The 15,382-nt window shown below is 44.8% G+C and overlaps 1 protein-coding gene across 1 annotated transcript in view; it reads left to right on the top strand.

Annotated features, from left to right (window-relative positions):
• LOC124127675 (urea-proton symporter DUR3-like) overlaps positions 1–15,382 on the top strand; it is a 130,798-nt gene that overhangs the window by 48,805 nt on the left and 66,611 nt on the right. Inside the window, exons 4-6 of the mRNA XM_048393191.1 lie at positions 548–758; positions 1,435–1,644; positions 3,005–3,130. Of these exons, the coding sequence (XP_048249148.1) occupies positions 548–758; positions 1,435–1,644; positions 3,005–3,130 (547 nt within the window). The remainder of the gene's footprint in view (positions 1–547; positions 759–1,434; positions 1,645–3,004; positions 3,131–15,382) is intronic.

The following is a 15,382-nucleotide window of genomic DNA, read 5'->3' as shown; positions in this document are numbered from 1 at the left end:
TGTGTTGTTTTCAGTACGGCATCAGTGGGCCCTTCTGCTAGAGTGTTTCCTTGTGTTGTTTTCAGTAAGGCATCAGTGGGCCCTTCTGCTAGAGTGTTTCCTAGTGTGTTTCCTTGTATTATTTTCAATACGGCATCAGTTGGCCTTTCTGCTAGTGTGTTTCCTATTGTTTCCTTGTGTGTTTCCTTGTGTTATGTTCAGTACGGCATCAGTGGGCCCTTCAGGTAGTGTATTTACTAGTGTGTTTCCTATTGTTTCCTTGTGTGTTTCCTTGTGTTATTTTCAGTACGGCATCAGTGGGCCCTCCTGGTAGTGTGTTTACTAGTGTGTTTCCTATTGTTTCCTTGTGTTTCCGTGTGTTATTTTCAGTACGGCATCAGTGGGCCCTTCTGGAAGTGTGTAACCTTTTGTCTCTAGTGTGTTTCCTTGTGTTATTTACAGTACAGCACCAGTGGGCCCTTCTGGTTGTGTGTTTGCTGGTGTGTTTCCTATTGTTTCCTAGTATGTAATTATTGTTTCCTAGTGTGTTTCCTTTGGTTATTTTCAGTATGGCATCAGTGGACCCTTCTGGTACGCGGCAGGGGCGACAATCCAGATCCTGTTGTTCGCCACCCTGTCCGTGCAGCTGAAGATACGGGCACCTGGCGCCAAGACTTTTCTCCAGGTGATCAGGGCGCGCTTCGGCAGGACGACTCACAAGGTGTTCTGCGCCTTCGCCCTAACCACCAACATCATCGTCACCGCCATGCTCATGCTCGGTAATGCCTTTTTATTGTGTGAGACCTCTCTACTATAGCTGGAATACGATGGCACTTTGTTCAGGGCATGCCAACGTCAAGGCAGGTACATTTAGGAATTAGGTCATGATGAGGACACTCTTATGATCGAACGACCAGCGTAATATTGTCGCGGTCATGACACACAGCCTGGTCTTTGAGTGGTTTGTTTCCATGGAGACCACGGGAAGTACCATGTTGTGGGATCGATTGTTTACTTCATAAAATGTGTGTGTGTGTATGTGTGTGTCTATATATGCATTTATGTGTGTATATATGTGTGTGTGTGTGTGTGTGTGTGGTTGGTTTGTTGTTTAACGCCGCACTCAGCACTTTTCCAGCTATATGACGGCGGTCTGTAAATAAAGGAGTCTGGACCAGACAATCCAGTGATTGACAGCATGAGCATCGATCCACGCAATTGCCTTTTACGGCAAGTATGGGTTGCTGAAGACCTATTCTATCCCGGAATCTTCACGGGTCGTGTGTGTGTGTGTGAGAGAGTGTGTGTTTGTGTATCTGTACGTGTGTCTATATGTATGCATGCGTGAATGTGTCTGTGTGTATGCATGTGTAGGTGTAGGGGTATGTATGCGTGTACAACCACCTCACTCACTCACTCACTCACTCACTCACTCACTCACTCACTCACTCACAGGTGGCGCTGCCGTCATCACGAGTCTGGTTAAGGACATCAGTCTGGAGTACGCCACGACGCTGGTGGCCATCACCATCGGCGGTTACACCTTCATCGGCGGCCTCGGGGCGACGTTCTACGTCAGTTACTTCAACACCGCCATCATCTACGTCGTTATGATCATCTTCCTCCTCAAGGTGTACGGGGACGACTCCCCCGACAACCCACTCGGTAAGCACCCTCCGCCGATATTTGACTACGGGGTCTATTGAGGTGACGATGTTTGACTATGGGGTCTACACAGGTGACGGTGTTTGACTATGGGGTCTATACAGGTGACCATGTTTGGTTACAGGGTCTATACAGGTGACGATGTTTAGTTACATGGTCTATACAGGTGACGATGTTCGGTTACAGGGTCTATACAGGTGACGATGTTTGGTTACAGGGTCTATACAGATAACGATGTTTCGTTACAGGGTCTATACAGGTAAGGATGTTCGGTTACAGGGTCTATACAGGTGACGATGTTTGGTTACAGGGTCTATACAGGTGACGATGTTTGGTTACAGGGTCTATACAGGTGACGATGTTTCGTTACAGGGTCTATACAGGTAAGGATGTTCGGTTACAGGGTCTATACAGGTGACGATGTTTGGTTACAGGGTCTATACAGGTGACGATGTTTGGTTACAGGGTCTATACAGGTGACGATGTTTGGTTACAGGGTCTATACAGGTGACGATGTTTGGTTACAGGGTCTATACAGGTGACGATGTTTGGTTACAGGGTCTATACAGGTGACGATGTTTGGTTACAGGGCCTATACAGGTAAGGATGTTCGGTTACAGGGCCCATACAGGTGACGATGTTTGGTTACAGGGTCTATACAGGTGACGATGTTTGGTTACAGGGCCTATACAGGTAAGGATGTTCGGTTACAGGGTCCATACAGGTGACGATGTTTGGTTACAGGGTCTATACAGGTGACGATGTTTGGTTACAGGGTCTATACAGGTGACGATGTTTGGTTACAGGGCCTATACAGGTAAGGATGTTCGGTTACAGGGTCCATACAGGTGACGATGTTTGGTTACAGGGTCTATACAGGTGACGATGTTTGGTTATAGGGTCTATACAGATAACGATGTTCGGTTTCAGGGGGGGCGGTCGGGTAGCCTAGTGGTTAAAGCGTTCGCTCGTTACGCCGAAGACCCGGGTTCGATTCCCGACATGGGTACAATGTGTGAAGCCCATTTCTGGTGTCCCCCGCCGTGATATTGCTGGAATATTGCTAAAAGCGGCGTAAAACCATACTCACTCACTCACTCACTCGGTTACAGGGTCTATACAGGTGACGATGTTTGGTTACAGGGTCTATACAGGTGACGATGTTTGGTTACAGGGTCTATACAGGTGACGATGTTTGGTTACAGGGTCTATACAGATAACGATGTTCGGTTACAGGGTCTATACAGGTGACGATGTTTGGTTACAGGGTCTATACAGGTGACGATGTTTGATTACAGGGTCTATACAGGTGACGATGTTCGGTTACAGGGTCTATACAGATAACGGTATTTGGTTACAGGGTCTATACAGAAGGTGTACACCCTGCTGTCCTGTAGTACGGACGGCCCTGAGGGGAACACGGACGGGAGCTACCTGACCCTCGTCTCCAACCCCGGACTAATGTTCGGCCTCATCAACATCGTGGGTAAGTCAAACCTTGTCACAGTTAACATCCCTGATCACATATCTCAGTTACCATCACTGATCACATATCTCAGTTAGCATCCCTGACCACACATCACAGTTAGCATCTCTGACCACATATCTCAGTTAACATCCCTGATCACATATCTCAGTTAACATCCCTGACCACACATCACAGTGAGTATCCCTGATCACACATCACAGTTAGCATCCCTGACCACACATCACAGTTAACATCCCTGGTCACACATCACAGTTAACATCCCTGATCACACATCACAGTTAGCATCTCTGACCACACATCACAGTTAGCATCTCTGACCACAAATCACAATTAACATCCCTGATCACACATCTCAGTTAGCATCCCTGATCACACATCACAGTTAGCATCCCTGACCACACATCACAATAAGCATCCCTGATCACAAATCAAAGTTAGCATCCCTGATCACACATCTCAGTTAGCATCCCTCATCACACATTACAGTTAACATCCCTGACCACACATCACAATTAACATCCCTGGTCACATATCACAATTAACATCACTGATCACATATCTCAGTTAGCATCCCTGATCACGCATCTCAGTTAGCATCCCTGCCCACACATCACAGTTAACATCCCTGAACACACATCACAGTTAACATCCCTGATCACACATCACAGTTAGCATCCCTGATCACACATCACAGTTAACATCCCTGATCACACATCACAGTTAACATCCCTGATCACACATCACAGTTAACATCCCTGATCACACATCACAGTGAGAATCCCTGATCACACATCACAGTGAACATCCCTGATCACACATGACAGTTAGCATCCCTGATCACACATGACAGTTAGCATCCCTGATCACACATCTCAGTTAGCATCCCTGATCACACATCTCAGTTAGCATCCCTGACCACATATCTCAGTTAGCATCCCTGACCACAAATCACAGTTAGCATCTCTGATCACATATCTCAGTTAACATCCCTGATCACATATCTCAGTTAACATCCCTGACCACACATCACAGTTAGTATCCCTGATCACACATCACAGTTAGCATCCCTGACCACACATCACAGTTAGCATCCCTGATCACAAATCACAATTAGCATCCCTGATCACACATCACAGTTAACATCCCTGACCACACATCACAGTTAACATCCCTGATCACACATCACAGTTAGCATCTCTGACCACACATCACAGTTAGCATCTCTGACCACAAATCACAGTTAACATCCCTGATCACACATCTCAGTTAGCATCCCTGATCACACATCACAGTTAGCATCTGAGACCAAACATCACAATTAGCATCCCTGATCACAAATCACAGTTAGCATCCCTGATCACACATCTCAGTTAGCATCCCTGATCACACATCACAGTTAGCATCTCTGATCACACATCACAGTTAACATCCCTGACCACACATCACAGTTAACATCCCTGATCACACATCACAGTTAGCATCTCTGATCACACATGGCAGTTAGCATCCCTGATCACATATCACAGTTAGCATCCCTGATCACACATCACAGTTAACATCCCTGACCACACATCACAATTAACATCCCTGGTCACATATCACAATTAACATCACTGATCACATATCTCAGTTAGCATCCCTGACCACGCATCTCAGTTAGCATCCCTGACCACACATCACAGTTAACATCCCTGATCACACATCACAGTTAGCATCCCTGATCACACATCACAGTTAACATCCCTGATCACACATCTCAGTTAATATCCCTGACCACACATCACAGTTAGCATCCCTGATCACACATCACAGTTAACATCCCTGACCACACATCACAGTTAACATACCTGACCACACATCACAGTTAACATCCCTGACCACACATCACAGTTAACATCACTGATCACACATCACAGTTAACATCCCTGACCACACATCACAGTTAGCATCACTGATCACACATCACAGTTAACATCCCTGATCACACATCACAGTTAGCATCCCTGACCACACAACACAGTTAGCATCCCTGATTACACATCACAGTTAGCATCCCTGATCACACATCACAGTTAGCATCTCTGACCACACATCACAGTTAACATCCCTGATCACACATCTCAGTTAGCATCCCTGATCACACATCACAGTTAGCATCTCTCACCACAAATCACAGTTTACATCCATGATCACACATCTCAGTTAATATCCCTGACCACACATCACAGTTAGCATCCCTGACCACAAATCACAGTTAACATCCCTGACCACACATCACAGTTAGCATCACTGATCACACATCACAGTTAGCATCTCTGAGCACACAATACAGTTAACATCCCTGACTACAAATCACAGTTAAAATCCCTGACCACACATCACAGTTAACATCCCTGACCACAAATCACAGTTAATATCCCTGACCACAAATCACAGTTAACATCCCTGATCACAAATCACAGTTAATATCCCTGACCACACATCACAGTTAACATCCCTGACCACACATCACAGTTAACATCCCTGACCACACATCACAGTTAGCATCACTGATCACACATCACAGTTAGCATCCCTGACCACACCTCACAGTTAGCATCCCTGACCACAAATCACAGTGAACATCCCTGATCACACATCACAGTTAGCATCCCTGATTACACATCACAGTTAACATCCCTGACCACACATCACAGTTAACATCCCTGACCACACATCACAGTTAACATCCCTGACCACACATCACAGTTAGCATCACTGATCACACATCACAGTTAACATCCCTGATCACACATCACAGTTAGCATACCTGACCACACATCACAGTTAGCATCCCTGACCACAAATCACAGTGAACATCCCTGATCACACATGACAGTTAGCATCCCTGATCACACATGACAGTTAATATCCCTGACCACACATCACAGTTAACATCACTGACCACACATCACAATTAACATCCCTGATTACACATCACAGTTAACATCCCTGATCACACATCACAGTTAGCATCCCTGACCACACTTCACAGTTAGCATCACTGATCACACATCACAGATAACATCACTGACCACACATCACAGTTAACATCCCTGACCACACATCACAGTTAGCATCCCTGACCACACATCACAGTTAACATCCCTGACCACACATCACAGTTAACATCACTGATCACACATCACAGTTAACATCCCTGACCACACATCATAGTTAGCATCACTGACCACACATTACAGTTAACATCACTGACCACACATCACAGTTAACATCCCTGACCACACATCACAGTTAGCATCACTGATCACACATCACAGTTAACATCCCTGATCACACATCACAGTTAGCATCCCTGACCACACATCACAGTTAGCATCCCTGATTACACATCACAGTTAGCATCCCTGATCACACATCACAGTTAGCATCTCTGACCACAAATCACAGTTAACATCCCTGATCACACTTCTCAGTTAGTATCCCTGATCACATATCACAGTAAGCATCTCTGACCACACATCACAGTTAACATCCCTGATCACACATCACAGTTAATATCCCTGACCACATATCTCAGTTAGCATCCCTGATCACACATCACAGTTAATATCCCTGACTACACATCACAGTTAGCATCCCTGATCACACATCACAGTTAACATCCCTGATCACACATCACAGTAAGCATCCCTGACCACACATCAAAGTTAACATCCCTGACCACACATCACAGTTAGCATCCCTGACCACACATGACAGTTAGCATCTCTGACCACAAATCACAGTTAACATCCCTGATCACACATCTCAGTTAGTATCCCTGATCACACATCACAGTAAGCATCTCTGACCACACATCACAGTTAACATCCCTGATCACACATCTCAGTTAGTATCCCTGATGACACATCACAGTTAGCATCCCTGACCACACATCACAGTTAGCATCCCTGATTACACATCACAGTTAGCATCCCTGATCACACATCACAGTTAGCATCTCTGACCACAAATCACAGTTAACATCCCTGATCACACATCTCAGTTAGTATCCCTGATCACACATCTCAGTGAACATCCCTGACCACACATCACAGTTAACATCCCTGATCACACATCTCAGTTAGTATCCCTGATCACACATCTCAGTGAACATCCCTGACCACACATCACAGTTAACATCCCTGATCACACATCATAGTTAACATCCCTGATCACATATCTCAGTTACCATCACTGATCACATATCTCAGTTAGCATCCCTGACCACACATCACAGTTAGCATCTCTGACCACATATCTCAGTTAACATCCCTGATCACATATCTCAGTTAACATCCCTGACCACACATCACAGTGAGTATCCCTGATCACACATCACAGTTAGCATCCCTGACCACACATCACAGTTAACATCCCTGGTCACACATCACAGTTAACATCCCTGACCACACATCACAGTTAGTATCCCTGATCACACATCACAGTTAGCATCCCTGACCACATATCTCAGTTAGCATCCCTGACCACAAATCACAGTTAGCATCTCTGGTCACATATCTCAGTTAACATCCCTGATCACATATCTCAGTTAACATCCCTGACCACACATCACAGTTAGTATCCCTGATCACACATCACAGTTAGCATCCCTGACCACACATCACAGTTAGCATCCCTGATCACAAATCACAGTTAGCATCCCTGATCACACATCACAGTTAACATCCCTGACCACACATCACAGTTAACATCCCTGATCACACATCACAGTTAGCATATCTGACCACACATCACAGTTAGCATCTCTGACCACAAATCACAGTTAACATCCCTGATCACACATCTCAGTTAGCATCCCTGATCACACATCACAGTTAGCATCTGAGACCAAACATCACAATTAGCATCCCTGATCATAAATCACAGTTAGCATCCCTGATCACACATCTCAGTTAGCATCCCTGATCACAAATCACAGTTAGCATCCCTGATCACACATCACAGTTAACATCCCTGACCACACATCACAGTTAATATCCCTGACCACACATCACAGTTAACATCCCTGATCACACATCACAGTTAGCATCTCTGACCACACATCACAGTTAGCATCTCTGACCACAAATCACAGTTAACATCCCTGATCACACATCTCAGTTAGTATCCCTGATCACACATCTCAGTGAACATCCCTGACCACACATCACATTTAACATCCCTGATCACACATCATAGTTAACATCCCTGATCACATATCTCAGTTACCATCACTGATCACATATCTCAGTTAGCATCCCTGACCACACATCACAGTTAGCATCTCTGACCACATATCTCAGTTAACATCCCTGATCACATATCTCAGTTAACATCCCTGACCACACATCACAGTGAGTATCCCTGATCACACATCACAGTTAGCATCCCTGACCACACATCACAGTTAACATCCCTGGTCACACATCACAGTTAACATCCCTGACCACACATCACAGTTAGTATCCCTGATCACACATCACAGTTAGCATCCCTGACCACATATCTCAGTTAGCATCCCTGACCACAAATCACAGTTAGCATCTCTGGTCACATATCTCAGTTAACATCCCTGATCACATATCTCAGTTAACATCCCTGACCACACATCACAGTTAGTATCCCTGATCACACATCACAGTTAGCATCCCTGACCACACATCACAGTTAGCATCCCTGATCACAAATCACAGTTAGCATCCCTGATCACACATCACAGTTAACATCCCTGACCACACATCACAGTTAACATCCCTGATCACACATCACAGTTAGCATCTCTGACCACACATCACAGTTAGCATCTCTGACCACAAATCACAGTTAACATCCCTGATCACACATCTCAGTTAGCATCCCTGATCACACATCACAGTTAGCATCTGAGACCAAACATCACAATTAGCATCCCTGATCATAAATCACAGTTAGCATCCCTGATCACACATCTCAGTTAGCATCCCTGATCACAAATCACAGTTAGCATCCCTGATCACACATCACAGTTAACATCCCTGACCACACATCACAGTTAATATCCCTGACCACACATCACAGTGAGCATCCCTGATCACACATGACAGTTAGCATCCCTGATCACATATCACAGTTAGCATCCCTGATCACACATCACAGTTAACATCCCTGACCACACATCACAATTAACATCCCTGGTCACAGATCACAATTAACATCACTGATCACATATTTCAGTTAGCATCCCTGACCACGCATCTCAGTTAGCATCCCTGACCACACATCACAGTTAACATCCCTGATCACACATCACAGTTAGCATCCCTGATCACACATCACAGTTAACATCCCTGATCACACATCTCAGTTAATATCCCTGACCACACATCACAGTTAGCATCTCTCACCACAAATCACAGTTTACATCCATGATCACACATCTCAGTTAATATCCCTGACCACACATCAAAGTTAACATCCCTGACCACAAATCACAGTTAACATCCCTGACCACAAATCACAGTTACCATCACTGATCACACATCACAGTTAGCATCTCTTAGCACACAATACAGTTAACATCCCTGACTACAAATCACAGTTAAAATCCCTGACCACACATCACAGTTAACATCCCTGACCACAAATCACGGTTAATATCCCTGACCACAAATCACAGTTAACATCCCTGATCACAAATCACAGTTAATATCCCTGACCACACATCACAGTTAACATCCCTGACCATACATCACAGTTAACATCCCTGACCACACATCACAGTTAGCATCACTGATCACACATCACAGTTAACATCCCTGATCACACATCACAGTTAGCATCCCTGACCACACATCACAGTTAGCATCCCTGACCACAAATCACAGTGAACATCCCTGATCACACATGACAGTTAGCATCCCTGATCACACATGACAGTTAATATCCCTGACCATACATCACAGTTAACATCCCTGATCACGCATCACAGTTAATATCCCTGACCACATATCTCAGTTAGCATCCCTGATCACACATCACAGTTAATATCCCTGACCACATATCTCAGTTAGCATCCCTGACCACACATCACAGTTAGCATCTCTGACCACAAATCACAGTTAACATCCCTGATCACACATCTCAGTTAGTATCCCTGATCACACATCACAGTTAGCATCTCTGACCACACATCACAGTTAGCATCCCTGATTACACATCTCAGTTAGTATCCCTGATCACACATCACAGTTAGCATCCCTGACCACACATCACAGTTAGCATCCCTGATTACACATCACAGTTAGCATCCCTGATCACACATCACAGTTAGCATCTCTGACCACAAATCACAGTTAACATCCCTGATCACACATCTCAGATCACACATCAGAGTAAGCATCTCTGACCACACATCACAGTTAACATCCCTGATCACACATCTCAGTTAGTATCCCTGATGACACATCACAGTTAGCATCCCTGACCACACATCACAGTTAGCATCCCTGATTACACATCACAGTTAGCATCCCTGATCACACATCACAGTTAGCATCTCTGACCACAAATCACAGTTAACATCCCTGATCACACATCTCAGTTAGTATGCCTGATCACACATCACAGTTAGCATCTCTGACCACACATCACAGTTAACATCCCTGATCACACATCTCAGTTAGTATCCCTGATCACACATCTCAGTGAACATCCCTGACCACACATCACAGTTAGCATCCCTGATCACAGATCGCAATTAAAATCCCTGATCACGCATCACAGTTAGCATCCCTGACCATACATCAGAGTAAGCATCCCTGATCACACATCACAGATAGCATCCCTGATCACACATCACAGTTAACATCCCTGGTCACACATCACAGTTAGCATCACTGATCAGAGATCGCTGTTAACATCCCTGATCACGCATCACAGTTAACATCCCTGTTCACGTATCACAGTTAGCATCCCTGACCATACATCACAGTTAGCATCCCTGGTCACACATCACAGTTAGCATCCCTGATCACACATCACAGTTAGCATCCCTGACCACACATCACAGTTAACATCCCTGACCACGCATCACAGTTAGCATCCCTGATCACACATCACAGTTAGCATCCCTGATCAAACATCACAGTTAGCATCCCTGATCACACATCACAGTTAACATCCCTGACCACACATCACAGTTAGCATCCCTGGTCACACATCACAGTTAGCATCCCTGACCACACGTCGCAGTTAAGACCCCTGACCACACATCACAGTTAACATCCCTGATCACACATCTCAGGTAAAAAAACCTGATAACACATCACAGTTAACAACCCTGATCACACATCACAGTTAACATCCCTGATGACACATCAGAGTGAACATCCCTGACCACAAATCACAGTTAACATCCCTGACCACACAACACAGTTAGCATCCCTGATCACACATCTCAGTTAGCATCCCTGACCATAGATCACAGTGAGCATCCCAGATCACACATCACAGTTAATATCCCTGACCATAGATCACAGTGAGCATCCCAGATCACACATCACAGTTAACATCCCTGACCACCTATCACAGTTAGCATCCCTGATCACACATCTCAGTTAGCATCCCTGACCATACATCACAGTTAGCATCCCTGATCACACATCACAGTTAACATCCCTGATCACACATCACAGTTAACATCCCTGATCACACATCACAGTTAACATCCCTGACCACACATCACAGTTAACATCCCTGACCACACATCACAGTTAGCATCACTGATCACACATCACAGTTAACATCCCTGATCACACATGACAGTTAGCATACCTGACCACACAACACAGTTAGCATCCCTGACCACAAATCACAGTGAACATCCCTGATCACACATGACAGTTAGCATCCCTGATCACACATGACAGTTAATATCCCTGACCACACACCACAGTTAACATCCCTGACCACATATCACAATTAACATCCCTGATTACACATCACAGTTAACATCCCTGATCACACATCACAGTTAGCATCCCTGACCACACATCACAGTTAGCATCCCTGATTTCACATCACAGTTAACATCCCTGATCACACATCACAGCTAACATCCCTGATCACACATCACAGTTAACATCCCTGACCACAAATCACAGTTAATATCCCTGACCACACATCACAGTTAGCATCACTGATCACACATCACAGTTAGCATGCCTGAGCAAACATCACAGTTAACATCCCTGACCACACATCACAGTTAACATCACTGATCACACATCACAGTTAACATCCCTGACCACACTTCACAGTTAGCATCACTGATCACACATCACAGATAACATCACTGACCACACATCACAGTTAACATCCCTGACCACACATCACAGTTAGCATCCCTGACCACACATCACAGTTAACATCCCTGACCACACATCACAGTTAACATCACTGATCACACATCACAGTTAACATCCCTGACCACACATCATAGTTAGCATCACTGACCACACATTACAGTTAACATCCCTGATCACACATCACAGTTAGCATCCCTGACCACACATCACAGTTAGCATCCCTGATTACACATCACAGTTAGCATCCCTGATCACACATCAAAGTTAGCATCTCTGACCACAAATCACAGTTAACATCCCTGATCACACTTCTCAGTTAGTATCCCTGATCACATATCACAGTAAGCATCTCTGACCACACATCACAGTTAACATCCCTGATCACACATCACAGTTAATATCCCTGACCACATATCTCAGTTAGCATCCCTGATCACACATCACAGTTAATATCCCTGACTACACATCACAGTTAGCATCCCTGATCACACATCACAGTTAACATCCCTGATCACACATCACAGTTAGCATCCCTGACCACACATCAAAGTTAACATCCCTGACCACACATCACAGTTAGCATCCCTGACCACACATCACAGTTAACATCCCTGATCACACATCTCAGTTAGTATCCCTGATCACACATCACAGTAAGCATCTCTGACCACACATCACAGTTAACATCCCTGATCACACATCTCAGTTAGTATCCCTGATCACACATCACAGTAAGCATCTCTGACCACACATCACAGTTAACATCCCTGATCACACATCTCAGTTAGTATCCCTGATCACACATCACAGTTAACATCCCTGACCACACATCACAGTGAACATCCCTGATCACACATCACAGTTAGCATCCCTGATCACAGATGACAGTTAATATCCCTGACCACACATCACAGTTAACATCCCTGACCACACATCACAATTAACATCCCTGATTACACATCACAGTTAACATCCCTGATCACACATCACAGTTAGCATCCCTGACCACACATCACAGTTAGCATCCCTGATTTCACATCACAGTTAACATCCCTGATCACACATCACAGCTAACATCCCTGATCACACATCACAGTTAACATCCCTGACCAAAAATCACAGTTAATATCCCTGACCACACATCACAATTAGCATCACTGATCACACATCACAGTTAGCATCCCTGAGCAAACATCACAGTTAACATCCCTGACCACACATCACAGTTAACATCACTGATCACACATCACAGTTAACATCCCTGACCACACTTCACAGTTAGCATCACTGATCACACATCACAGATAACATCACTGATCACACATCACAGTTAACATCCCTGACCACACATCACAGTTAGCATCCCTGACCACACATCACAGTTAACATCCCTGACCACACATCACAGTTAACATCACTGATCACACATCACAGTTAACATCCCTGACCACACATCATAGTTAGCATCACTGACCACACATTACAGTTAACATCCCTGATCACACATCACAGTTAGCATCCCTGACCACACATCACAGTTAACATCCCTGATTACACATCACAGTTAGCATCCCTGATCACACATCACAGTTAGCATCTCTGACCACAAATCACAGTTAACATCCCTGATCACACTTCTCAGTTAGTATCCCTGATCACATATCACAGTAAGCATCTCTGACCACACATCACAGTTAACATCCCTGATCACACATCACAGTTAATATCCCTGACCACATATCTCAGTTAGCATCCCTGATCACACATCACAGTTAATATCCCTGACTACACATCACAGTTAGCATCCCTGATCACACATCACAGTTAACATCCCTGATCACACATCACAGTTAGCATCCCTGACCACACATCAAAGTTAACATCCCTGACCACACATCACAGTTAGCATCCCTGACCACACATCACAGTTAAGATCCCTGATCACACATCTCAGTTAGTATCCCTGATCACACATCACAGTAAGCATCTCTGACCACACATCACAGTTAACATCCCTGATCACACATCTCAGTTAGTATCCCTGATCACACATCACAGTAAGCATCTCTGACCACACATCACAGTTAACATCCCTGATCACACATCTCAGTTAGTATCCCTGATCACACATCACAGTTAGCATCCCTGACCACACATCACAGTTAGCATCCCTGATTACACATCACAGTTAGCATCTCTGACCACAAATCACAGTTAACATCCCTGATCACACATCTCAGTTAGTATGCCTGATCACACATCACAGTTAGCATCTCTGACCACACATCACAGTTAACATCCCTGATCACACATCTCAGTTAGTATCCCTGATCACACATCTCAGTGAACATCCCTGACCACACATCACAGTTAGCATCCCTGATCACAGATCGCAATTAACATCCCTGATCACACATCACAGTTAGCATCCCTGACCATACATCAGAGTAAGCATCCCTGATCACACATCACAGATAGCATCCCTGATCACACATCACAGTTAACATCCCTGGTCACACATCACAGTTAGCATCCCTGATCAGAGATCGCTGTTAACATCCCTGATCACGCATCACAGTTAACATCCCTGATCACGCATCACAGTTAGCATCCCTGACCATACATCACAGTTAGCATCCCTGGTCACACATCACAGTTAGCATCCCTGATCACACATCACAGTTAGCATCCCTGACCACACATCACAGTTAACATCCCTGACCACGCATCACAGTTAGCATCCCTGATCACACATCACAGTTAGCATCCCTGATCACACATCACAGTTAGCATCCCTGATCACACATCACAGTTAACATCCCTGACCACACATCACAGTTAGCATCCCTGGTCACACATC

Source organism: Haliotis rufescens, unplaced genomic scaffold (assembly GCF_023055435.1).
Source record: "Haliotis rufescens isolate VD_foot unplaced genomic scaffold, xgHalRufe1.0.p SCAF_117, whole genome shotgun sequence".
Lineage (NCBI taxonomy): Eukaryota > Metazoa > Mollusca > Gastropoda > Lepetellida > Haliotidae > Haliotis > Haliotis rufescens.
This window is presented reverse-complemented; position numbering and strand designations above follow the sequence as displayed.